The sequence below is a fragment of the Polypterus senegalus genome, chromosome 1, assembly GCF_016835505.1.
Source record: "Polypterus senegalus isolate Bchr_013 chromosome 1, ASM1683550v1, whole genome shotgun sequence".
In the NCBI taxonomy this organism is placed as follows: Eukaryota; Metazoa; Chordata; class Cladistia; order Polypteriformes; family Polypteridae; genus Polypterus; species Polypterus senegalus.
This window is the reverse complement of record NC_053154.1, coordinates 173,036,645-173,061,832: the sequence shown is the minus strand read 5'-3', so window position 1 is coordinate 173,061,832 and position 25,188 is coordinate 173,036,645. Positions and strand designations below refer to the sequence as shown.

The window sequence follows — 25,188 nt, the reverse complement described above, 5'->3', positions numbered from 1 at the left end:
ACCGACATGCATAACTTCCATGTCCTACTACAGGGTCAAGAAGACCAAGCATTCTAATATGACCATTAGGCTTAATGCACTCCCTTGAATTCACAGAAAAGCTTTGTAATGTAGAGGGCGGCACGGTGGCGCAGTGGTAGCGCTGCTGCCTCGCAGTTAGGAGACCCAGGTTCGCTTCCCGGGTCCTCCCTGCGTGGAGTTTGCATGTTCTCCCCGTGTCTGCGTGGGTTTCCTCCGGGCGCGCCGGTTTCCTCCCACAATCCAAAGACATGCAGGTTAGGTGGATTGGCAATTCTAAATTGGCCCTAGTGTGTGCTTGGTGTGTGGGTGTGTTTGTGTGTGTCCTGCGGTGGGTTGGCACCCTGCCCATGATTGGTTCCTGCCTTGTGCCCTGTGTTGGCTGGGATTGGCTCCAGCAGACCCCCGTGACCCTGTATTCGGATTCAGCGGGTTAGAAAATGGATGGATGGATGGCTTTGTAATGTATTTTGTTTAAATCAATAAAATACATGACAAGAATAACCCAACTACTACCCTTAACAAACCCTTCAAAATGGGTTCATTGGCTCCAGAGATAATATTTGAGCGTTTACGACATACAGGTAGACAGACATGGTAGTAAAGTGTAATTTTACTATCATGTCTGTCTACCTGTATGTCGTAAATGCTCAAATATTATCTTTGTTTCAAGAAAACAAACAAATAAATTAAACAACTTAAAAATCCATGAAAGCATTACTCATAGTGTTGTGGTGGTAAATTATGATGTAATGTTAGTATTGGTAGTTTAAGTCAGTATCAACTGGCATGTAATAAAATGGAATATTTCCAACATATCCCAGAAGAGGAAGAAGCAATATTCTAACGTGACAGGCATTTGTCTTTTCTCTTGCAGTAGACAACTTTATTTCTGCTCACAATCCATAAGTGACTAAATAAATACAGACTGTGTTGAAGTAACTAATGTGTAGAAAAAAAACAATCTTTACAAAACCCACTGTGGTACATGACAGAACATAAACATCAATAATAAAATGAAATCAAACATGATAAATTATTAACTGCTCAACATAATGCAGAAATATATTTTTCATTTAAGAAAAAAATAGCAAATTACTGTTCAATGATCAGTTTATAAAATAGATAATGTGCAGAAACATCTATTGTAAAAACATAACCATTTTGCATGGCTGTAAAAGAGCTGAACTTGGTGTAGAGATTGGAAGCATCTATTCAGAATTCTAATCATAAATTTGAACTTGAGGTTTAAGCGGAGTACTGTAGCGTAGCTCAAAACTGAGCAAGAGCTCATTGTTTTATTTTGCCCTGTTTCTAAATGTGGAAAACATTAACTGACATGGTCTTCTCATAATACTCACTTGCTTTCTCTACACTGCTCAAAGTGATAGAAAGTAGCTGTGAGGATACATATTTAACTAAACCAGAAAAGAAAATATTATAGCTGTGTCAGTTAAAGTATTTGAACAGAAAATAAAGTATGCTTCTCTTTGACATTAAATGAATGTGAACAGGATTTATAGAAAAATGGCTAACAACTCTTAATCAGTACAGTACATAGAACTTATAAAGTATATATACACATACAAATTAACTCTGAATTGGAAAATTCAAATATTCTAAAAAAATATTTTTAACATTTATACTAAAAATTTAGTTTTAATGATAAAACCTTATGTTGTGTTTAAATGATTTAGTCATGTCTGACTCTTGGTGATCAGAAGGACGTTTCTATCAATGGTGATGTAGGTAATTGAATTTTTAGTGTGGTGCTTTAGAGGTTCCCATGCTTGTTTTTATTCTTCGTCTACTAGCTACGAAACTTAGTATCAGTACCTCTGGTTAAAGATTACTTTAAAATATTTACCCTCAGTATGAAATTAGGTTTCATAAACCTGGAACTGATCATTTTGCCCCTCTTATAGAATATCATTACGGTGGCACGGTGGTAGTGCTGCTGCCTTGCAGTAAGGAGACCAGGAGTTTGCATGTCCTATCCATAGCTGCATGGGTTTCTTCAGGGTGTTCCGGTTTCCTCATACTGTCCAAAGACATGCAGATTACGTGGATCTGTGATATTAAATTGTTCGTAGTGTATGGCTGGGGTAACGTGCCCTCCACTATTTAATGGCACCCCTTATAAAAATGTTAATTTTAAAAATATTTATTTCTTGATAAGAGCTTTGTTTTTCTTTGAATGAACTTGTTTCAATTAAAAGTCAGATGTTTCTCATTTTTGCAGTGCAAGATGACGGTTCTTCAGCAATCAGGGATTTTTTTTTTTCTAACCCTTCTTACTAATTTTTACAAGGGGTGCCAATAATAGTCCAGGGTTTGTTCCTGTCTTGTGCCCGATGCTACCTCAGATAGGCTCCAGCATGCCTCATGACACTGTTCAGAAGTAAGTGGGTTAGAAGCTGACTGAGTGACAATAATCCTTACCTTCACTGTTCAAAGCTGTTGGTTTTATTTGTTTTCATGGATTCACATTCTCTTGAATATACTATAGACCTCGAAAAATGATTGTTGCATATTGTTCTCAAGTCAATTTCAGCATTTCATCTTTTTCCTATAAAGTCCTATATGCAACTTTAGTACACACAAATAACTGCTACTATTTAACTACTGTCACTTGAACTGCCTTGGTTGTCGTTTAACCATCAGAAGGCCACCATTTTAATTTTCTTTTCTTCTTCTAGATGTTTGCAGAATTTCCTAATTTTCACTTCTTAATGCCATCAGTATAACTAAGCTTATTTATTAGGTTATCCAGAAAAGCTCTGACATCAGTTTTCTGATTCTTCCAAAACAACCTCACTTGTAACATTGGTTTTGTCCTGTTTTGTACTTTTTCTTTCAATTATGTATAACTCTGACTGTGAGTTCATGGTTATCATACACCACAAGAAATTCAGGAGTAGATCAAATGAACTGAAATGTGAACTGAATGTCTTTCAGTGTGTTTCACAATTTGCTACAATCAAAATACTCAAACTCATTCCTTTAATCTAGGAATTAGGAGAAAACCTTTTTGAACTTTTCTGCTTTCTCAATTCTCTAGAAATGTTTCAGTTTCTTCTTGGGACAGCTCTTGACAATATACAAATATATTATTAATAGAAAAAAATTTGAGCTTTACTTTAATGATCTGTATGATCAAGACAACTGTACAATAACTCCAGAATTTTGCAAGACCAGCCTTCCATGATAAAAAGAATAAATCCATACTGACTGACAAGCTAATTTAATCAAATGGAAGAATGCCACTGGTATTCCATCAACTCAAATTGCTTAATTACTGACATGGTAGTACTTGAAAGCATATAATGAAAGATAAAGCAACTTGAACATCATAAGAAAGACCACACCAGAATCTAGTTGAGCATATCCTTTACAGGAAAAAGTTTTATTCTTCTTCTTTAGACTGCTTCCTTTAGGGGTTGCCACAGCGGATCATCTTCTTCCATATCTTTCTGTCCTCTGCATCTTGTTCCGTTACACCCATCACCCACATGTCCTCTCTCACCACGTCCATAAACCTCCTCTTAGGCCTTCCTCTTTTCTTCTTATCTGGCAACTCTGTCCTTAGCATCCTTCTCCCAATATACCCAGCATCTCTCCTCTGCACATGTCCAAACCAATGCAATCTCACCTCTCTGACTTTGTCTCCCAACCGTCCAACTTGAGCTGACCCTCTAATGTACTCATTTCTAATCCTATCCATCCTCTACACACCCAGTGCAAATCTTAGCATCTTCAACTCTGCCACCTCCAGCTCTGTCTCCTGCTTTCTGGTCAGTGCCACCATAACAAAACTGGTCTCACTACCGTTCTTTACAGGAAAAAGTATAGAAACTCAAATACAGTATGTCCACTGAAAAAGGACTAGGATGTATGTAGTAAAGACAAAGAACTTCTAATATTGACATTTCGTATTAAATGGAAGATGGTGATGACAGGCCAGTACAATATGATCTCACCAATATTACATTTACTATACGTAGAAGGTGAACAAATTTAATGTTGAAAATGTCACTAAAAGTCACTTGAAGAGCACGAGAACAAATCAAGAATATCACAACAAAACAAAAAAATCCCAGTCTATTAAATAAAGACTGCTGCTAAGTAGTGACCTAATAAAACACTGAAGAAGAATTGCCTTGCGATAGCCTTTCCAAGTACAATGCTGAGTTTTTCCAACATGCAAGAATTCTGAAAAACCTCTGGTAAAAAAGAACTGTGAAGAAATAGGAGTGAATAATTGAAAGAGGAGTAGAAGGTCAATGGAGCTTAATTTTCACTAAAGAAAAGATCATTGAAAAACAGTGGTGGAAAAAATTTGATACATGAAGACTGAATAAATTTGACAATTTTAAAAAGATACAAAGAACACTTGAATGAAAAAGAAACTCAGTGATGAGTTGGAGATTCAGTTAAAAGAAAAATGGCAACAGCATTAGAAAATGAATGTGGTAGGAAGAACCTAACGGAATAATGCCACATGTGCAGGTGGAAAATCATCAGCATAATTTTAAAATATAAAACTGAATGTAACATGCATTATGAAGGGGAAGGTGACATTGAACTGTTTCAATAAACTGCTAAAAACGTTTGAAAACTTGGTAAATCTGTGGCAAGCCAGTTGTATAAGTAAATAATCAAAAGAGTTTTCACTTAAATGGAATGAAGGAAAAACAATACAAAATCAGCAAAAGTGACATCTTTTAGTTAAAGTCCTCCCAGACATACAAAAACAACTACCTGCAACATAAATGGAACTTTCCTGGCTTTAAGGCATGAAAATGTGTAAAATTCATTTTCATAATACTACCTTATGCTCCTTTCCTGAACTAAATGCATTCTTCCCCTTAACTCCAGTATGAGGTATTGTCTATTTTATATAAAGATTACAAGAGTATGTTACTGCATAGGATTGTCCCAAAACTAAAACTGATTATTTGTTATAAATAATCAAGCTTAGCAAATGATGTAGAAATAAAACTGGAGCCTTAGAAAACAGAGGCTTTTGAAATTACACAATTGCCCTTAATGTGACATTTTAAGAAGGACCCCCCCAAAGCTGAAATGCTCAGACATTACATACCAATCCATTGTCCCATTCCCGAATCTACTATATTCAGTATCTGAGTTACTGGGCCAGAGTGTACTCCAGCAACAACTGAAACAATACAGGGGCCAACAATGGATGGGGCATCAGACCACCACAGGGCATACACATCCCTAACTCTACACTTCCTTACAAAGGGCCAATTCACATTTATCAATTAACCTAATGTGCACTGTGGGAGGAACTTGCTGGTACTTGCATCCATTAACCCTGTCAGCACAGTGAAGATAAAGCATCAATTAAGGAAACTAAATTTATTACTACTATTTAGCCCCAATATCTCATGTGAAGAGAGCTGCAAACCATACAAAAAGCATTTCCTGCCACCTTTATAAATACAAGGCACTGCTTTTGAGCTAACCTTTATATATACACAATGTATCTTAAAATAATCCTTTCTCGGAGACTACAGTGCACTAATACTTCATTAAAGGATTAAAGGAAAACAAGGAAAATGTTCATCATTTTTTTAAATCCATCTATCTAGTTTCTAGCTCCCTCTTAATCCACTTTAAGGGTAGGCGGGGACGTGAAGCATTAGAGACAAAGTAGGGATGGGTTGGCACCTCTACACACACACACACACACACACACACCACACTCTCTCACACACCAAGACAACTGAAAGTGGCCAATCAGATAACATTTAAAAATAATAATGAAAACGCCTCCCTAACAGAATGGGTATGTGGGGAGCTTTGATCTGTAGAAGAGTACTCACGTGTATGAAATGTTACACTGTATTTCTTGAACCTCATAGCAGTTTAAATCCTTCCTTACGCTCTTAATGGATAAGAGTAGTGCCTAACATGTTAAGCCCTATCTGGTCTGCTTTTGGACACCACCTCTTATTGAAAACAATTCTGTCTGTCTGTCTGTGTGTATGTATGTGTGTGTGTGTGTGTGTGTGTGTGTGTGAGCCACGTGAATACTGAATCATGATAAAGATGCAGAGAAAAGGCTTAGCAACAGGGAGGTGTTCTATTTTAAACATGCGATAAGACAGCAGCAAAGGCAGCATGCTGTTTAAGAAGCAGCCTTAAAAAAAAAGACATATTTTAACTCATGTCAACTCACAGATTTCGAAAGCAACATTTCTCTGATCATTTGAGTTCCAAACCTATAATGCAGATTATTATTTTTGGCGAGACCAATAACCAAACTTTTATACTATATTTGAATCTTCTTCTCTGTCATAGCAAATACTCAAACAATTAATACAACTGAAAACCATTTTAACTTTTCCCTGTAAAGACAGACTACTTTGCTAATCATCTCATTGTTTTTAATATGTACAACTACAATGAAATTCAAAACAAAGTCATCAATTCACATTTAAATAATGGATACATAAAGCTGCCTACTAAATTTCAAGCAAAAACAAGTAAAGAAATGTGTGTTCTAAGCATGCAGACTATAAATCAGATTTGGGGCTCATAGGTTGAGTGTTCTTCATGATCTACCAGCTTGTGAATCTCCCAATGAACAATTTAGGTAATTTTTAAACAGAATTAGCATTCTGATATTTTTCCAAATGCAGATGGGAAAACTATCCCGGACAGTTTTTACTGCAGATATAACAATGAATTTACACAAAAAGTCATGGGTATTTCAGAATTTCTTAACCCTTGCTGACAAAGGAATACTGACCTACTGCCACAAATTAAAGATAAAATAAGTTTCCACTGAGGTGGTGGAATTTCTGGAACGTTTCACTGTACAATGAAGCCAGTTGCACATTGCTAAAACACAGCCATTAAAACAACTCACTTGTCGGGTACTTTCAAGCAAATCATAAAACAAATTGGATACAACAAGAGACTCGCTACGCTACTTAATACAAGGCAAAATCCTTAAAATTTCTGTTTGTTGAAAGTGGGCATTATTAGGCAGACAAACAGAAAGAAAATTATTACCTTGACACGGGGATGTATTACAGTTTGCCTGAGGTATGATTTATATCCATATATTTAGAATTACTATTTTTCATTTATAAGTTGATATCTGTATCTGCTGATTGATGGGTTGGGGTAAAACAAATGAGGCAGGGAGGGATGGATTTATAAACGTTTACAAGTTTAAAAAAATATATTAAGGCATAACGGTTAAAAAACAATTATTTATGTATAATGTTGTAGAAACAAGCATATTATCACATAGAGTTACTCTGAAATCAGCTATTAATAACAACCATGGATGGCTACATGCATTTCACATTTACATGTTTAAAAAGTAGCAGAGGATCAGATCACTAAATAAAGTTCAAAACAAACCTCTAAGTGCGACAATCTTACTTTCACAAAAAAAAATTCCACATTCGTCATCAAAGTTAAAAAAATGAACAATGTTGAAACAAAAACCACAAATTGCAACACAAAAGTAGGAACTTCAAAAAAGGGCAGCAAAAGGCTAAAATGCAATTGTCCCAAGGATTCATAAACATTATTTTTAAACGTTTTGTAATCTTACGTTTCTTACAGATTAGTTCATGTTTAACAATACATGGTCACTAAATGATGTAAAGGGGATCCTTCTAGCCACAATTTTCCAAAGTTACTTAATACAATACAAGGGATTGATTTATGGACACTCAGAAACTATCTCGGCATCACTGAGCACAAGGTACACACACCGTCCCCAGTCTTCCAATGCCAGTCCTGTGCAGGACATGTGCAGTGTAACCAGTAAACTTAACACATGCATTTGTAGGATGTGGAAAAGAAAACAGGAGCATGTGGGAAAATGGCCACCTAGAAACAGTCAGGATTTTAAAGTTGGACTCTGGTGCTTCTGTGCCGCACACATACATACATGAAATAACCAGCAAAATCCACGCTCCCCTCCAGTACATTCACAGCGAACAAGGCAACGATCAACCTTACATACAGAGCATTATTAACTCCCCTTTTCACCTTTATGTCTCTATATAATTGACAGTTCTAGCCATTAGGATTTTATCAACATACTGAAAAAAACAGCAGCATATACAGGAGATTCACTAATTATCTCTACCACAACTATACAGTAGTTATAAATTGCCTAATAACGCTGGCAATCACACAGAAATCAATTTAAAGAACTTAGGACATGCAAGTCCTGGTATGAACTGCAACTTGAACAATCTAACAATGGATTAATTTTCTAAAGTCACTTTTGCCACTACAGTCATGGTGAGAAATGACCTCTCTTGGTGGACTCAAGCACTTGGCAACCCTGCAACAGACACCAGTTCATCTAAGGGCATAATTATGGATGCATACATGCATAACACAATTTATGATGCACTTGTTTAGGTGGAAGCTGAAGAAACAAGAGAAACAGAAGCAATCTGCAAACTCCACACAGAGACTGAACAAACTTGGGCTCAAACCAAAGATGTTTGTACTATGAGGTGGCAGCAATGACTACTTTGTCACCAACTAAGCTAGCTACCCAACTAAGAACTATAGAATAAAAAAAAAAATGTAACAAATAAACCAGGTTTAAAATTCACCCTGACAAATCTCTGCAGATGTCACAACTGATGGCAGACAAACTTCACTAAAAGGCAACTCAAGTGTCATAAAGCACATAAGTGGTTAATATAAGCCTGCCTGATCAGAACTGACAGCACAGCTTAGCATCCTGGCTTCTCCAGACAGGAGAGATAAACATAAAATTATAGTTCATACAAAGGACATGAGATGACAAAAAAAAAAACGAACCTCTTTCTCTGAAATGTACAAGTGATCCCCCTTCAACACCACATAGCGGGTTTTCCAGATCTCCCTAAATATCCCTTTGCCACAGTATTTCCGGATCCAGCCGATCTTCTCAGGTTGTGCGGATGGTTGGTTCGCATCTTGGGGACCCTGAAATAAATCATCACTTTAAGTGAGGATGTACGATAAAACAGAAACCTAAAATAAACCTAAATGGTGCGCGGGTACTCCCTTGATCAGATTTTCTTCCATCTACTTCAAGCTCCTTTAAAGATTCTCAAAAAAAAATAAATGTGTGAATGAAGTCGACCGAGGAATGAACCTTATAAAAGGTAACTCCACCCTAAAATTTGTTCCTAAACAAACATGCCTCCTGAGAGATGTGCGGCAGGGCACCCAGAAGCAGATGGGACTGGCGAGCAAAGTGCCATGCAAGTTGCTGACAGGACCCAACTTTACGTAGAAGCACACGAGGATGAGGAGAAAAAAGATGCCCATCGTGCATGGGCAATCTGCTTATGCTCTACGGACTGCAGGCGAGACGGTTGCAGCACAACGGAACCTCCGCTCGTGAGCATCCATTCCACGAAGCAATCTTGCAGCTTTGGGCAATGCTAAAGACGCACCTCGCACCAGCACGGAGATGGCTAGACTAGACACGCTCCAGTGCAAGAAGGCATACACAAAAGAGAAGATCGCGGCACCTCGCCTGGGTGGGTTGGTTCGTTCGCACGCTCGCTAGCTCACCCACCCGCTTCACCGAGTTGTTCTTCTTCATGCTGGGTCCGCGGAAGATCGCTCAGCCTGTGATGCCGCTCTTTGTTGCGCGAGCGAGTCCGACTCAGACAGACAGTGTGCAGTGCATGTGCGCTCGCAGCTCTCCTGTGGGCCGTCGCCACCGCCTTGCAGTCTAGGAAGGAAGGAGGGACAGGGTCGCTTGGAGGTGGAGGGGGGGGACAGTTTCGTTGCCGCTTCTCCTTCTTCTCTTTCTGCCTTTATCCACCGACTCTCTCTTCTGTCGCTGCCTTCACGTTCTTGCTGAGATCAGGCCCCCCCTTCCACCCTTTCTCTTTTCTTTCTCACACACACATAGAACTGAGTGAGCTGGTGCTCTCTGGTTACACGTACGGCTGTATCATTACAGCTCCCCTTCCTTCCTTCCTTCCATGTCAGCCCACCGTCGAGAGGCTTGAGATAAAAGAGCAGTTCAGGGCTGTCGGCTGCACAGCGCCCCCCACAGACTCTCCAGTAACTCGATGAGTGAGTGGGAGCTCCCACACTCCCGGAGTCACGAACAGCTGCAACATCTTTTTGCAACGGTGGTTTTACCAAAAAAGGAAAAATATAAATAAGAAGTACCAGAGTATAAACCAAGTAATGTCACACTTGAATAGGAAGCGACGTGGCTGCACGGCATCTTGCGCATTAGCAGTGTTGTTTACAAATTGACGCGCGAATAACGGTCAAGGTACTGTACAGTTCATAAAAGCATTTGGGTGACCTTTCAATCTAAGCATATCTGTGCCGATGATTTTCATTTACTACAATTTGGAAGTAAAGTGTGGTGGTGTGTATGAATAATCTCTGATCACTCGTAGATGTTCGGGTTGAGCCACAGTAAATGGCAGACAAAAAACTTCAAGGTGTGGTTCAGTACTGTCCCAGCGCAACTAATGGATGGCTATCATCAACCCAGTAACCCATCCCCAATCTTTCAACATCAAGTCTAATATAATAACATTGTTTGACTAATTGACTAATTGTTTCAACTAATTGGGCTTAGTATGAGTCGGGGAGATTGTATGTGTTTTGTGGGGTTTAAAGTGCATTACAGAGCACTTTCACACACACATAAACACATTTACTCATAGTGGGACAAATTCAGACTCATTAAGAAAATTAAAGAAAAAATACTAATACATTATTACTTAAAAATAAAAATAGAGTATTTACAAGAGCATTTTTTACTTAAAAATAAAATATAAATATGTACATTACAACAGACAAACCAATCTATTTAAAAAAAAAATAACCATTTGAAGATACTTATAGATAGGAAAGCATTTTTGAGAGCTCTTTTTATCTAGGCTCATTGGTAAAGTTGGATTGTTAATTGCAACTACTTTCCATTTTAGGGGAAAATAAACCTTTCTCAGATTTGGAATCTTGTCAAAACTGTGCCCATGTAGTCATTTTGCTTTTGGAAGGGATGCAGCTGATCCTTCACACACATTTCTAAAGATCCAAAGCTGACACCGCTACTAGACCAAGGGTTTTTTCTGGATTTTTCTCCTGGACATTTTAAAAAGGTAAAAAGCCAATAATTTTGTATAAAAACATTCTAAATATTTTGTCATCGCTTGTGGTCATGCCCCAACACCATTAAAATTAAAGTCAAAGTTCTTCTATTCCTGAGACCCAAATACATATTATGAGATTATATCAACTGTGGTGAGACACCTTCGGAGCCCTTACAGTATTAAATATTACCATTGGCTGGTCAGTAATTCATCTTAATTATGTGGGCCATTCTACTTTTTGCACTGGAAATCTACTAAGTTGTAATTACTTTACTTTGGCAGTTCAACTGCTGATAGTTATTATTTTGGGTATTTCTTTCCAAGAATAGGTAACTATGTGCTGTTGATATTTACTTTACATTGTGATAAACACAATCATTTTACTAATAAAATCGTTAGAAGATGGTTTCTTACTCTTTCAAACTTTCTATTTCAATTTGAAATGATTTAATTTTATTGTGAAGATCTTGGCAGTTCCAAGCATTATTATATTAGGCTAGTGAATCATATTTAATCAAAGCAAGCAATCTGTTACATTATGATATCAAGTTTGAAATTTTAACTCCGGCAATCTCCATGAGACTCCAGTTGTTCAAATGTCTGAACAACTTAGCAGATGAAATTGTAAATGTAAACCAATACAGGAAATTCCACCACTGCCCACATTGCATAGAGATGGCTCAAATGAATTAAACATTCATTTTTACTTTTTGTGTAATACGAAAAATATTTTTGTGTTCCTTAAAAAAAGTTTTGCAAGATGGAAACAGTAACTGGAATACATTAAAGGGGTAATGATGTCTATAAAATTGCAGCTTTGGTTTTAACACTTGAAGTTCTCCTGTATTTCTGTTTTCAGTACTAAAAATCTTTGAGATAAATTAGTAAAAACTTAAGTGCAAAATGTGTAATTATATTGCATACACAAAAAGGCAGAAAAACACACCTTATTTTCTTACCCTTTCATAGATGTTAATATATTTACACACGGGTTCTAAAAATGTAGGGTACATACATTTTCTTATTATTATTATTAGGGTGATTATCTATCTATTTATTCATTTTCTTAATTTAACACACACACTACACCCAATTTAGCACTGGCAGTCCACTTAACCTGCATGTTTTAGGACTGTGAGAGGAAACCCACATGGGAGAATATGCTGACTTCACAGAGGGAGGACCAGGATGTAAACCCTTATCCACCATTGTGCCACCATGCTGCCCTTAAAGATACTAATACAATGAAATCATTATACTGTAGTTACAATATGACTAACTAGAAAGTAGTATATTGGGAACAGTATTTTTATATTTAAAAGTGTGAAACCCTGTCATTTTTATTCATCGTGACAGAAAAAAAGAGGTTAAACAATTATTAAAAATAATAAAAGCATTGTGACTTTTTAAAAGATTCATCTTAATTCAATACTTTGTTTATCCATGCCAGTAATCTTTTCAAATAAGTCTCAATTTATGTTACATACAGTATCATGTATGAGAAATATCTGCCCATTCCTCCATGCAAATGGCTCTACAGTAGCTCCCTCAAGTAAAATGATTAATAGTAAAAGCCAGCAATTTTGAACCCTTGATACTGATTTTAAAAGGATTAAGGTCAGTTTTATGTCTAGCTTGTACAAGGACATTCAGGACATTCAGTTTCTTCATTTTAATTAATGCTTTGGTTAAATTTCTTACTCAAACACAAACATCTTCAATTTTAGTTAATTTCATTTTTTTAATCCTACACTAGTCCAAAATAATGAGATGTACATGTCCATGCACTTTAAAACGTGCATCACAATGAAATCAACCAGTGGGTCAATTTAAAGGACTCTAGCCTTCAAGCCCCAAGGCAGAACTGAAACATTCAGGTTGCGGAGACGCACACCTGAGAAAAATGTATGTCAAATAACAATGAACTAATGGCTAACTTGAGTTTGCTATAAACATTTTTAAAATCAAGTTGAAACAGGATTATAGTTGGGTCATACAGTATATGTAAACACAATCAAGTCTACACCAAGTCAAGTTGGGGAGCATGCACTGGTACAGTGCATTACCGCACCAACTACACAATGAAACAACTCAGGATCCTGGCTGGCAAACCCCCAGGCAGACACACAGTCCAGTCCCACCTTCCGGAAATGACCCTCTATCTGCCGCAGCCAGGTGTTACGTGGGCGACCCCTTAGCCTGGTCCAGCCACTCGGGTCCTCAACAGTGAGGATTCTGCAACCAGGATCACCATCAGGGAAACGCACCACATAGCCGTAGTGCCTTAACTGACGCAACTTCACAATGCAGGTAATGTGCCTCATTCGGGACTCCGTGAGCAACCACTCATTCGACACAAAGTCAAACTAACGGTACCCAAGGATTTTCCGGAAAGACAAAGTACCAAAGGAGTCCAGTCTTCATCTCAGGTCATTGAATAGCATCCATGTCTCGCAACCATATAGCAAGACAGGAATACACCAGTCTACACCAGAATGGTAAAAAAGAATTGTTAAATTTCCAGATCAAAACCTTACTGAGATACTGTAGCAGGCTCAGAAATGAGCAGTTCATGCTTGAAAATCTACAAATATTATCGAGCTGAACCACATCTGTAAGCAGTACTTAGTCAAAATTTTGCTATGATGCTGTAAGACTGGTTGTTGTTAATGGTGGCATAACCAGTTATTGCGTCCAGTAAGGCAATTATTTTTTGACACTGGATGTTAGGTATTACATAAATCTTTCTTAAAAACAAACACAGTAAGTAAAATTATTTTAAAACTTCATGTAAAAATTCACAGCAGTAGGCAAATACGGTCACGCACCGGTTTATGACCAGGTTGCGACACTTCGTACTTATAGCCAATGTTCTCTCCAATCTTTTTTTTTAACTGATGAGCGAGTGTTAATAAAAAATGAACTGGTACTTTACTTCTTCAATCCTACAGAAGCTCTGTACCACACAATGATAAAAATTATGGGATAATCATTATCTCGTATGTATGTGAAAATATCCCTTAAGTACAGGATACTTTTATGTACGTACTAGATATTCATGTACGTAAGGAATACTTGCATGTACATACAAGATGTTTTCACATACATACTGGATACCCAAAGCGTACTTTTGTATTTTTTTAATCTAACTTTATTTTATGCATATGTGAAAGTATCTCATATGTATGTGAAAACATCTCTTAAATACATAATAATATCCCTATGTATGTAAAGCATCTTGTACATGTCCAATACGTACAAGATATTTTCATGTACATATGAGGTAAGGGCTATCCCATAATTATTATCATTGTGCAGTTCAGAGCTTCTATAAAATCCCACTACCCTATATAAGCTTTCCCCAGTGAAGTATCAATCGATCACTCTGAAGTACCAACAAATGGCCAATGAGATGTATTGAACATTGCAAAGCACCAATGCATGAACTACAAACATGGTGGCGTCCCCCATTGATTGCCACGAAGCACCGACACATGAACAATGAGCAGTTCCCCCATAGAGCTTTGGGGGAGTGTGCGGCGTTATTACAGCTGAGGGGTAGTTCAAAACTGCTGTCCGGAAACATGAAAAAAGGTGCCGAGACTCAATTATCCAGGGCCATCTTTGACCTTTTTTGTTCCCCAGGCAGGAAAATCCCCCTTTCACACCACCACACACAGACACGCATGCACACAATATGCAACTAAAAGAGATTAAATAAGTGTAAATAGAATAATAAAATAATAATATCATAACAATAGAATTCATTTGCATGTAAATTGTGTATGTATTAAAACATACAAAACTTATATAGAACAATAAAATAACAAAATAGAACCACTTTGTATGTAAAGAACTTAACAGACTACAAACTTCATACTGAAAAGGGAAGTACAACAAATGAATAATATTAGAAACATGTCGCAAGTAAGGAGGAACATAACATAGCAAATAAAAGTAATGTTTTAAAATCAGACATGCCTTGACTTTCTTGAAGCAAAATCATTTACAGTATAACATCATCATATGATATATTCCTAGACACGTCTCTGAGGGTGTATGGGTAACCCCAATGTTCCCTGGTTGGCTAACCTAGCACAGGAAGCACTCATGACACCCGTTTTATAAAAGCCTCCCTTTTCCCTGTCATATACAGTATATCTGTGTAGGGGTTAGCACTGCTGCTTTACTTATCCAGTGTCCTGGGTTTAAACACCATGTCCAATTGTTGTCTATGTGGATTTTGAAAGTTCTCTCTGTCTTTGAGCTATCACCTATCATTTCTGTCTCTTCTTTTCTCAGTCATGCAGGTTATGTTAATTGGCGATTCCAAATTGCCATTGTGTGAATGTGTTGACCTTGTGCCCAGTGTTTCCAGGATAGGTTGCAGTAACCTGTGGTCCTTAACTGGATTACTGTAAATAGTTTTGAAAGTTTATGTTATGTAATGTCTCTCTTTCTCATACCCATCCTCTAAACTCAATCTAATTATAAAATCATGAGGAAACTGAATGCAAGCATCAGGGACAAGACTGGAGAAAACTCCTGGGGGTACGACGCTAACCAATTTCAGGGCACACTCACACCAGGCCACTTTAGAGTTCCCAAATAAGTTGCAGGTATTTAGGATGTGGGAGGAAAACCAGAATATCTAGAGAACAATCATACAGACACAGGGGCAAGATCTGGAAATAATTCCCTGAATATGTGAGGTAGCAGTTTTAATCAATGCACTACAGTCTTACCCATAAATACACACTGCATTTATACTACACAATATATATTTTAAAAAAAAAGAAAAGTAACAAAAGAAAACATTCAGTTTTTTTTTTAATTTATTCATTGTTATTGTGAATCAGGCATACACATACAGTATATGGACATGATGGATGAGCAATTCATAATAGAAAAATATGTGAAAACACACAAATATCTTTTAACATCATAAACTTATTATATATTATATTAATAGCTCAGCTTGCTGTTGCTCAATCAATACTTCTCATCGCACAAACAATCGACATAGAGAGCAAAATGCATTATCTGAGTGCATATCTTAACCTCTGAACTCTTGGAATTCACAAGGGCAATTGAGCCAAAGCATAATCATTAATCTAAAATAACTGATTCACACAGCACTGTGTTCAGCTTAACACAAAGAATCATTCTGGTGACCACTTTAGTGGTAGTTCTCTCACATAAGATACCAGCCATACTTTTGCCTTGATTTGCAGTTTGGATTTGCCTGATCACAGTACAGTGCAGCACACTTTGAAGATTTTCATTTGTTCATTAATTTTTGTAATTATGTAATTAATTTAGTAAGCTTAAAAATGCATTTTTATATTTAAGCAAGATCCTTAATCTTGGCTTTAGAGAATAAGTGGCCACAATTTTCCTTTGCAATCAATGAAACATTTTCTTAATTATGCTGTTTCTTCAGTCACTCTGTGAATGTAAAATTCACCAAAACCTGTGAAAAATAGCAACAATGCATAACAACATCATAACATTCAGTCTGTGGGCACTTCATCTCTAGTTAATGCTTTGCTATCTTTTCTAATTGACATTTTTACAAAGTTGTGCCCAGGCTCAGTGTATTAGCTGCTCTTTTGAACAATGCTTTGTATGCAGCAAAGTTTAACTGGAATTGGTCAACTCTTTTAAGCAAGATATTTGACAGCACACACAAATCAGCCTCTGATAAAGAAAGATACATCACAATGAAAAAGCTGCCTGTTCAGGGCCAGTCATGTAGCTTCATGAAGTGTTTTGATATCCAAACTTTCAGTGCCTTTCTGGCAGCCATCAAAGAGAATGTTATACATACTTACTGAATACCATGAGGACTGATTGAGGTCATTTATGTTAGGTGAATGCCTAGAGTGAGCTGGGCGGTCTCGTGGCCTGGAACCCCTGCAGATTTTATTTTTTTCGGTCCTCCCTGGCCATCGGACCTTACTTTTATTCTATGTTAATTAGTGTTCCCTAATTTTAATTATTTATTTTATCTTTTTTATCTTTCTTCATCATGTAAAGCACTTTGAGCTGCATTATTTGTATGAAAATATGCTATATAAATATTGTTGTACTGTATACTGTAGCTTCAGTGTTGTTATAATTTATCCAGAGATCCTTCCCTGACTTTAGTTTCCTTATTTATTTATTTTTCTATTTTTGTGCCTTATTTTGGTGCATATATTATTTTTTTTTTGGTATTTATCAGTTTTGGGCAGCATGGTGGTGCAGTGGGTAGCACTGCTGCCTTGCAGTTAGGAGACCCGGGTTCACTTCCCGGGTCCTCCCTGCGTGGAGTTTGCATGTTCTCCCCGTGTCTGCGTGGGTTTCCTCCCACAGTCCAAAGACATGCAGGTTAGGTGCATTGACAATTCTAAATTGTGTGTGTATGTGCCCTGCAGTGGGCTGGCACCCTGCTCAGGGATTGTTTCCTGCCTTGCGCCTTGTGTTGGCTGGGATTGGCTCCAACAGACCCCCGTGACCCTGTACTTAGGATATAGCAGGTTGGATAATGGATGGATGGATATTTATCTGTTTTTCTTAACGTATTTTTCTGTTTTTTAATCATTTTCTAATTTTTTTTTCCCATTTTGTCAGCTTGTTAATTATCCTGTTTTGTGAGCAAATGGGAAAGTGGGACCCGGACACCGCAGCTGAATTGGTCACTTGTGTGGGCATATTTAGAGGCCAGGCATGGATTTAATGAGTATTGAGGTACGGCAGACGTTCTTGCTTGTGTACTTTGACTCCACTTTATGGATGCACCCTGTGAAATTATTGTTTGGATTTTTTGTTTTTTTGGAAGTTTTGCATCTTTGATTACTGATTTAAGGACATGGTTTACTTATTGCTAAGATAACATAAGTTGTTTGCTCCTTTTAAATTCGGAATGAATGTAGGGTTGTTGGAACTGTAACATACAGTATTTCCCTTATTAATCTTTAAACATTATTATTAAAAGTATTACTGCTTTGCTTCTTTATGCCATGAGTTTATATATTGCTTCCCTTGCATTTCTAAGCCTAAGGCCTATAAAAATACAACACATTGTTTAAATCCATCTCCACACAGCACTTGGATCGCAATTCTTTTGCAATTTATGTGGATTTTCTAATTGATGAGGATTTTCTCTGAGGTTTAAAAAAATGCTTTCATAGGCTATTGCCAGCGAGTCCTTTCTTTTTACCTGTGTTGTTATCTTGTAAATATTATTTTGTAAATTCAGTTGGTGTTTTCTTTCTGTTTATATGAAGGATGTTCAGAACGTTTCTGCACTTTTTTTAAGTCTATTTATTAAAATTTCAGAAACAAATTACATCACTTTTCTATAGTCACCTTCATTTGTGGTGCAATTTTCCCAGCGTCGTACCAACTTTTTAATGCCCAATACTACTCCTCCCGCCTTCAGCATTTCCAATGAAAATATAAAAGTGCAGAAACTTTTTAAATGTCCCTCGTATTCTATAAATTTTTCTATGCATACTATTTTGATTCTTGTTTATAGGCCTCACAAGAGCACAGAGGCCTAGATGTTCCATTAAAGCCTGCAGCAGAGTTTTGTGAGCTGGGCAAATGAGTGTGTGTGCCCTGCAGGTGGCAAGCATGTCCTGCTTCATGCCTTGCATTGAATGCTGCCAAAATAGTACGCAACTCTCAGCAATCCTATAACTAAAAAGCAACTTGAAATATGAATGAATGAGTGTTCAGTTTGAAATTCTACTCTTACAAAGCACATGTAAGAGGCATATTCCTTAGAAATTGATTTGGTGATTGTCTGCTGCAAACAGTTACCATGTACAGTATACAGTAAGAGACCAGTATTAACGTGTCCTACATGCATTTGGGATATGGCAAGACAATACAGGGTGGTCCAGATCTAATTATGCAATTATGAAAAGGCGAACACATCGCACCCGCTGTTCGACTGACAACCGTCTCCCCGCCATTTTGGAATGCAGGGCAGGTGCTGCCATCTATTGGCAACAAAAATAATTTTTTTGTGAATTCTCTATGTAATAAACTTAATAAGTTATAGCGTAATGAAAATTGCATAATTAGATCTGGACCACCCTATACATAAGCACATGCACACCATGCACAAAGGTGACCAGGCTGGGACTCAAAACTCGGGGCTCTGAGAGTATGAGAAAGTAGTGCTAACCACTGTGCCAACCATGAATCAATTTATGTAACAGTGAAAAAGGAGGAAACAGAAACATTCTCACAAAATTACCAAAGTAATAAGGGAAGTTGTTTTTAGATGTTACATGTACATAAGTCAATTTGTGTGAATGTAGGAGACCAAAAAGAAGCTGGGTGTATGTAAACTTTACAGAAATAAAAGGAAACATTGACTAACAGAGGAACAAAATTTCAAACAGTACAGTACAGTTCTTATCAAAACATTCTTATCAGAAAAGTAAATCTGAAAATAACTCAATAGATGTTTTACATAACATATTAAAGTTTTAAGTTTGGACTGTTCGGTAAAAAAATAGGGCTGGACAGCGTGTACTGATGATTTGTTATGAACACCTACAGTATGTAAGTCACTTAAGAGTGACTTGATGCACTAAATAAATTAAACTGAACAAAATCCCAAAAGTGTACACTAGAATACAGAAAAGGTCAAAGCTAGAAATCATTCAACTAGATACTCCATCCATCCATCCTCTTCCACTTATCCGAGGTCGGGTCGCGGGGGCAGCAGCTTGAGCAGAGAGGCCCAGACTTCCCTCTCCCCGGCCACTTCTTCTAGCTCTTCCGGGAGAATCCCAAGGCGTTCCCAGGCTAGCCGGGAGACATAGTCCCTCCAGCGTGTCCTGGGTCCTCCCCAGGGCCTCCTTCTGGTTAGACGTGCCCGGAACACATCACCAGGCAGGTGTCCAGGAGGATCCTGATCAGATGCCTGAGCCACCTCATCTGACTCCTCTCGAAGCTGGCTAAATACACTTATTAATTAATTAATCCAGCAGAAGCAACTATACATTAACCAAGAAGCAAGCAAAATTTAAAATCAGAAAGTCCAGACTGAACAATGTAATTTCAGGAAAACCTAAAGACCAACTTGCGGAGACTGGGGTCTGAAGACAATGTCACAGCAAAGAGCTGGGTAATCAAGCAGTCCTTTTACGTCTCTCACATGACTGCTGCAACTCTTTTCGGCCACAGACCAATTGAAAGCTCTTTTGGTTCCAGACAAAATTGTTAACAATTGATAATGACGGACAAAAGAAACAGGGAGGTGAAAAAAAAGTAAAAAACATTGGAGCATGGGAGAAGACCCCTAAGGAGATCATAAAAGTAACTATCCTGTGCTAGCATTACTATACACAGTGTTAGTTGCATGGGCAATCTGTGAACCTTATAGGAAATGTTCTTAAAGATACACCAGGGAAAACCAATGAGATAATACCATGGACCTTCCTTTTAAACCCACCTCATCTGGTTACTATAACACCTAATTTCCAGGTTTCAAAATATCTTGGTCATTCAGTCAAGTGAGTGAAAAAGGTGCACCAACGTGGCTGATGCACAGGCGTTGAAGAAAACTGTACTTCTCTACGTCCAGCCTTGCAGCAATAAACAGAGACTTCTATCCTACGACCCCAACACTTTTTACATGTCTTTTGTCCCATTTATTTTACAACATATGTACAAAAGTATGTATTTCAATTATAACACATACCTGCAGAAATAAAATTTGTTATAATGAAGATCAGCACAGAATATGGTCTACAAACTTCATGTTGATAGAAGCCTAATAGAATGCTTCATATATTTAAAAAAGTAAATGACAAAATTTATCCTTTATTAACTGTCAAATCCGTCCTGTACCCTAATACTCTATTCAAGGTCTGGCTTAAAGCATTTTCAGTAGCACTGTGAGCCCAGCAGGTTTCAACTCTGGGCGAGATGCCAGACTATCATAAGACACACTCGTGCTCATTTATAAGAGGTAAATTAATGTAACAATTGTGGGTCTGGGATGTGGGTGAAAAACCCACACAAACTGTACACAGAACTGAGGGCTCTGTGAAGCAGAAGAGCTAACCATTGCTCCACCATGTGGCCAAAAAGAGGTCAAAAAGGTAAAATATTTCATAAAATGCAATGCACAAGAATAAAGCCATTTGAGTCTTTTGGTTGTTTTCAAAAACATATGTCCTATTTATTAAATTAATTCTTAGAAGCAGTAGGCATGTAGCGCACAACACATGAGAAAGAAGATTGCAGCCAATATCAGTATGAGCTACATATAGCCTGGGTGTTTCATGAGGGTGTAGCAGGTTTAGAGTAGTCCAGGATATGACTTCAGCACTCACTAACCATCAGCATCCTCAAAAGGATACCAGCATTCATAAGGTGCACAACACATTTCTGAATCGAATAGTAAATGATCATTTGTATAAGACTCTAGTGATCACAGGAGGCTCTCATAACAGAGCTACCGACAAGGAGATAGATTCCCCAGGCTGCATACTAGTAATCTTTTGGAATCGCCTGAGATCTCCCTCAAGTGCTCTCCTTATCTTTTCCGTTAGCAGGTTCATTAGTTCACTAGAAAGTGTTATTCATTTGAATAAAGGCACTGATTTTATTAAAGCAGGGATAAAGTGTGAATCATGGCCAATTGTGAGCAAACCACAGAAGACAGGCTGCTAAACTGTCTTAACCATTATAAAAACAAATAAGTATGTATTTTAGAAATATAATCTAGAACCATTTTGTTCACTTTCAAAATATTTTATATATTTCAGGCAGGAGGGTTTCTTGTGAAAATGTTTAAATAAACAGAGATACAAGACAGATATTTAAACAGTGACATTTATTTTTCAGTGCATAGCTTTGTCTCTCATTCCATTTCTTAAAATGGTATCAAATTATGGTTAATTTCAAAGAAAAATGCAGGCAATGTTATTGTTAATAACTAAACTACATAAATAAATAAAAAGTAATTGTATATTTGAACACATGATTTTATAATACTTTCGTATATATTCACGTATGAGTCTTGAAATCCAAAAAAATTGCTCATAAAATCAGACCCCGAATTACACACCCTTTCAAACATGCGACACTTGATTTTTTTTTTACATCTTCTTGTCTCCTCCAATCTCATATCAGTTTCTCAGACGCATCAAATTTTGTTGCAGCAGTACAGTTACCAATTTCTTTCACTACTTCAACGATGTTTAATTTAAAACCAGCTTCATATTTTCTTCTGATCGAACACTCTATCGTAGATAAGGGATGCTCTTATGATAAAGGTGTATGAGGGTGTGAGATACAAAAAACACAGATTAGTGCAAACTTTGCTTTGGAATAGTTCAGGTATTACCGTGTGGTCACGTAGGCGCAATAGAAAGAGAGAGAGAGGTGAGGAGCAGGCGCTGATACAGCACATTGCCGCACCCACATATAAAAAAAAGGCTGCGTGCTCTGTCGTTACTCTCTAAGGTGGACGTTACCATATCGTAATCTCTTGGACCAATAGCATGAGTTTTCCGCATTCAACTTATACGACCGACATTATAGAATACCAGAAATTATACGATAAAATCAAGTCCCGACTTATCCGCGAGTATATACAGTAAGTACTAATAACATTTGTTATAATGAAATGCTACAGCAGTGTTTCAATGTTGTACTTTTAATTTGACTTCTGCAGGTTTTATTTAAAACTTCTCTTATTTTTGAAGGCTATATAAAATATAGTGAGGCTTTTCCAGATGGCACATTTCTAAACAGCTTATTTATTTCAACAGGTCTCTTTTAACCTGATCTATCAATCATTCAATTTTTATATACATTGTTGTTGTTTTTCAAAATGTTATGACTCATTTATGTATACATATTGTGGTGGATGGCTGGGGCTCTTGGAAGGACCAGGACAGAGACAATACCTCAGCCGGGACACGAGAGGGCAGCCCGCCTGGTTTGCTTCGGGGCCATGGGATTGGAGCTGGACATTTGTGTAGTCCTAGATGGCAGCACTTCCACCATACTCGGAAGTGCTGCCAGAAGAAGATCCAAGGACTCCCGGAGTACTTCCATTTGCCCATGCAGCACTTCCACCACACCCAGGAATGCTGCCAGAAGCTAATGGGAGTGCACCTGGAGCATTTCTGGGTGTACTATAAATGAAGAGAGCCAGAATCGAGAGGTGGAGGACAGAACTTGCGAACAGAGGAGTGGAGGCGGAAAAAGAAAAAAGAAAGAAAGAGAAAAGGAGAGAAAAGTACTAATCATTACTTGTGGGAGAACTGTGCGCATTGTGTATTGTGAAAAGAAAAGAAAAGGAAATGTTACAATAGTATACTGCATCACAAATACATGACACTTTTCTTTCTCTTTTCTTTCTCCTTATTCTTCTGCCTCCACTCCTCTCCTCTCCTTGCAAGCTCTGCCCTCTACCTCCTGACTCCGGCTCCTCGAATGGAGTGAGGCGGCCCCTTTTATGTTGCTCCATGCGCACCCTGATTCTCTTTCAACAGCACTTCCTGGTGTGCTGCAGTCCAGGGCTCTGGGATTGTCCAGGCACCCACTGGCCATGACCATGGGCTCCCACAGGGTTGAGCTTCCATGCTCTAAGCTTGTGACCCCGATGTATTGTAGCGGAGCTGCCCTCTTGCACCTATTGCCTCTCTCCCGGCTCTTCCATTCTCCAGCGGTCCACCACAATATATATATATATATACTGTATATTATATACTGCTCAAAAAAATTAAAGGAACACTTTTTAATCAGAGTATACCATCAAGTCAATGAAACTTCTGGGATATTGATCTGGCCAGTTAAGTAGCAGAGGGGGTTGTTAATCAGTTTCAGCTGCTTTGGTGTTAATGAAATTAACAACAGGTGAAGTAGAGGGGCTAAAATGAGATGACCCCGAAAAAGGAAGGGTTTAACAGGAGGAGGCCACTGACATTTTTCCTTCCTCATCTTATCTGACTGTTTTAGCAATAGTTTTGCATTTGGATACGGTAAGTGTCACTACTGGTACCATGATGCGATACCTGGACCCAACAGAGGTTGCACAGGTAGTCCAACTTCTCCAGGATGGCACATCAATGCATACCATTGTCAGAAGGTTTGTTGTGTCTTTCCAGCACAGTCTCATGGGCATGGAGGAGATTCCAGGAGGCAGGCAGTTACTCTAAGACAGCTGGACAGGGCCGTCGAAGGCCCTTAACCCATCAGCAGGACTGGTATCTGCTCCTTTGTGCAAGGAGGAACAGGATGAGCACTGCAAGAGCCCTACAAAATCTACAAAATGACCTGCAGCAGGCCACTAGTGTTAATGTCTCTGACCAAACAATCAGAAACAGACTTCTTGAGGGTGGCCTCAGGGCCCGACGTCCTCTAGTGGGCCCTGTGCTCACTGCCCAGCAACGTGGAGCTCAATTGGCATTTGCCATAGAATACCAGAATTGGCAGGTCCACCACTGGCACCCTGTGCTTTTCACAGACGAGAGCAGGTTCACCCTGAGCACATGTGACAGACGTGAAAGGGTCTGTAGAAGCTATGGGGAACGTTATGCTGCCTGTAACATCATTTAGGTTGACTGTGATGGCCTGGGGAGGCATATCCATGGAGGGATGCACAGATCTCTACAGGCTAGACAACAGCACCTTGACTGCCATTAGGTATCGGGATGAAATCCTTGGACCCATTGTCAGACCATATGCTGGTGCAGTGTGTCCTGGGTTCCTCCTGGTGCACGACAATTCCTGGAGGATGAAGGAATTGATACCACTGATTGACCCCCATGCTCGCCTGACCTAAATCCAATAGAACACTTCTGGGACATTATGTTTCAGTCCATCCAATGCCGCCAGGTTGCACCTCAGACTGTACAGGATCTCAGTGATGCCCTGGTCCAGATCTGGGAGGATATCCCCCCAGGACATCATTCGTCTTCTCATTATAAGCATGTCCACCCTGACATTGTCAGGCATGCATACAAACTACTGAGTACGATTTGGAGTTGCTGCAATAATATTTCGACAAAATGGACTA

General features: G+C 38.3%; 1 protein-coding gene and 1 long non-coding RNA gene across 2 annotated transcripts in view; one reads left to right on the top strand and one right to left on the bottom strand.

The window, feature by feature from the left end:
* The window catches only part of LOC120535356 (pleckstrin homology domain-containing family O member 1-like), a 70,074-nt gene extending 60,083 nt beyond the window's left edge, over window positions 1-9,991 (bottom strand). Inside the window, exons 1-2 of the mRNA XM_039763143.1 lie at window positions 9,599-9,991; window positions 8,851-8,997 (exon numbers count right to left, since the gene is read on the bottom strand). Coding sequence (XP_039619077.1) covers window positions 8,851-8,997; window positions 9,599-9,625 — 174 coding nt within the window. The 5' untranslated portion in view covers window positions 9,626-9,991. The remainder of the gene's footprint in view (window positions 1-8,850; window positions 8,998-9,598) is intronic.
* Window positions 9,992-10,106: 115 nt separating this feature from the next.
* LOC120518679 lies at window positions 10,107-17,886 on the top strand. Its single transcript, XR_005631270.1, has 3 exons — window positions 10,107-10,315; window positions 10,983-11,156; window positions 17,763-17,886. It is a non-coding gene; the product is annotated as an uncharacterized LOC120518679 (long non-coding RNA).
* Window positions 17,887-25,188: the final 7,302 nt, after the last annotated feature.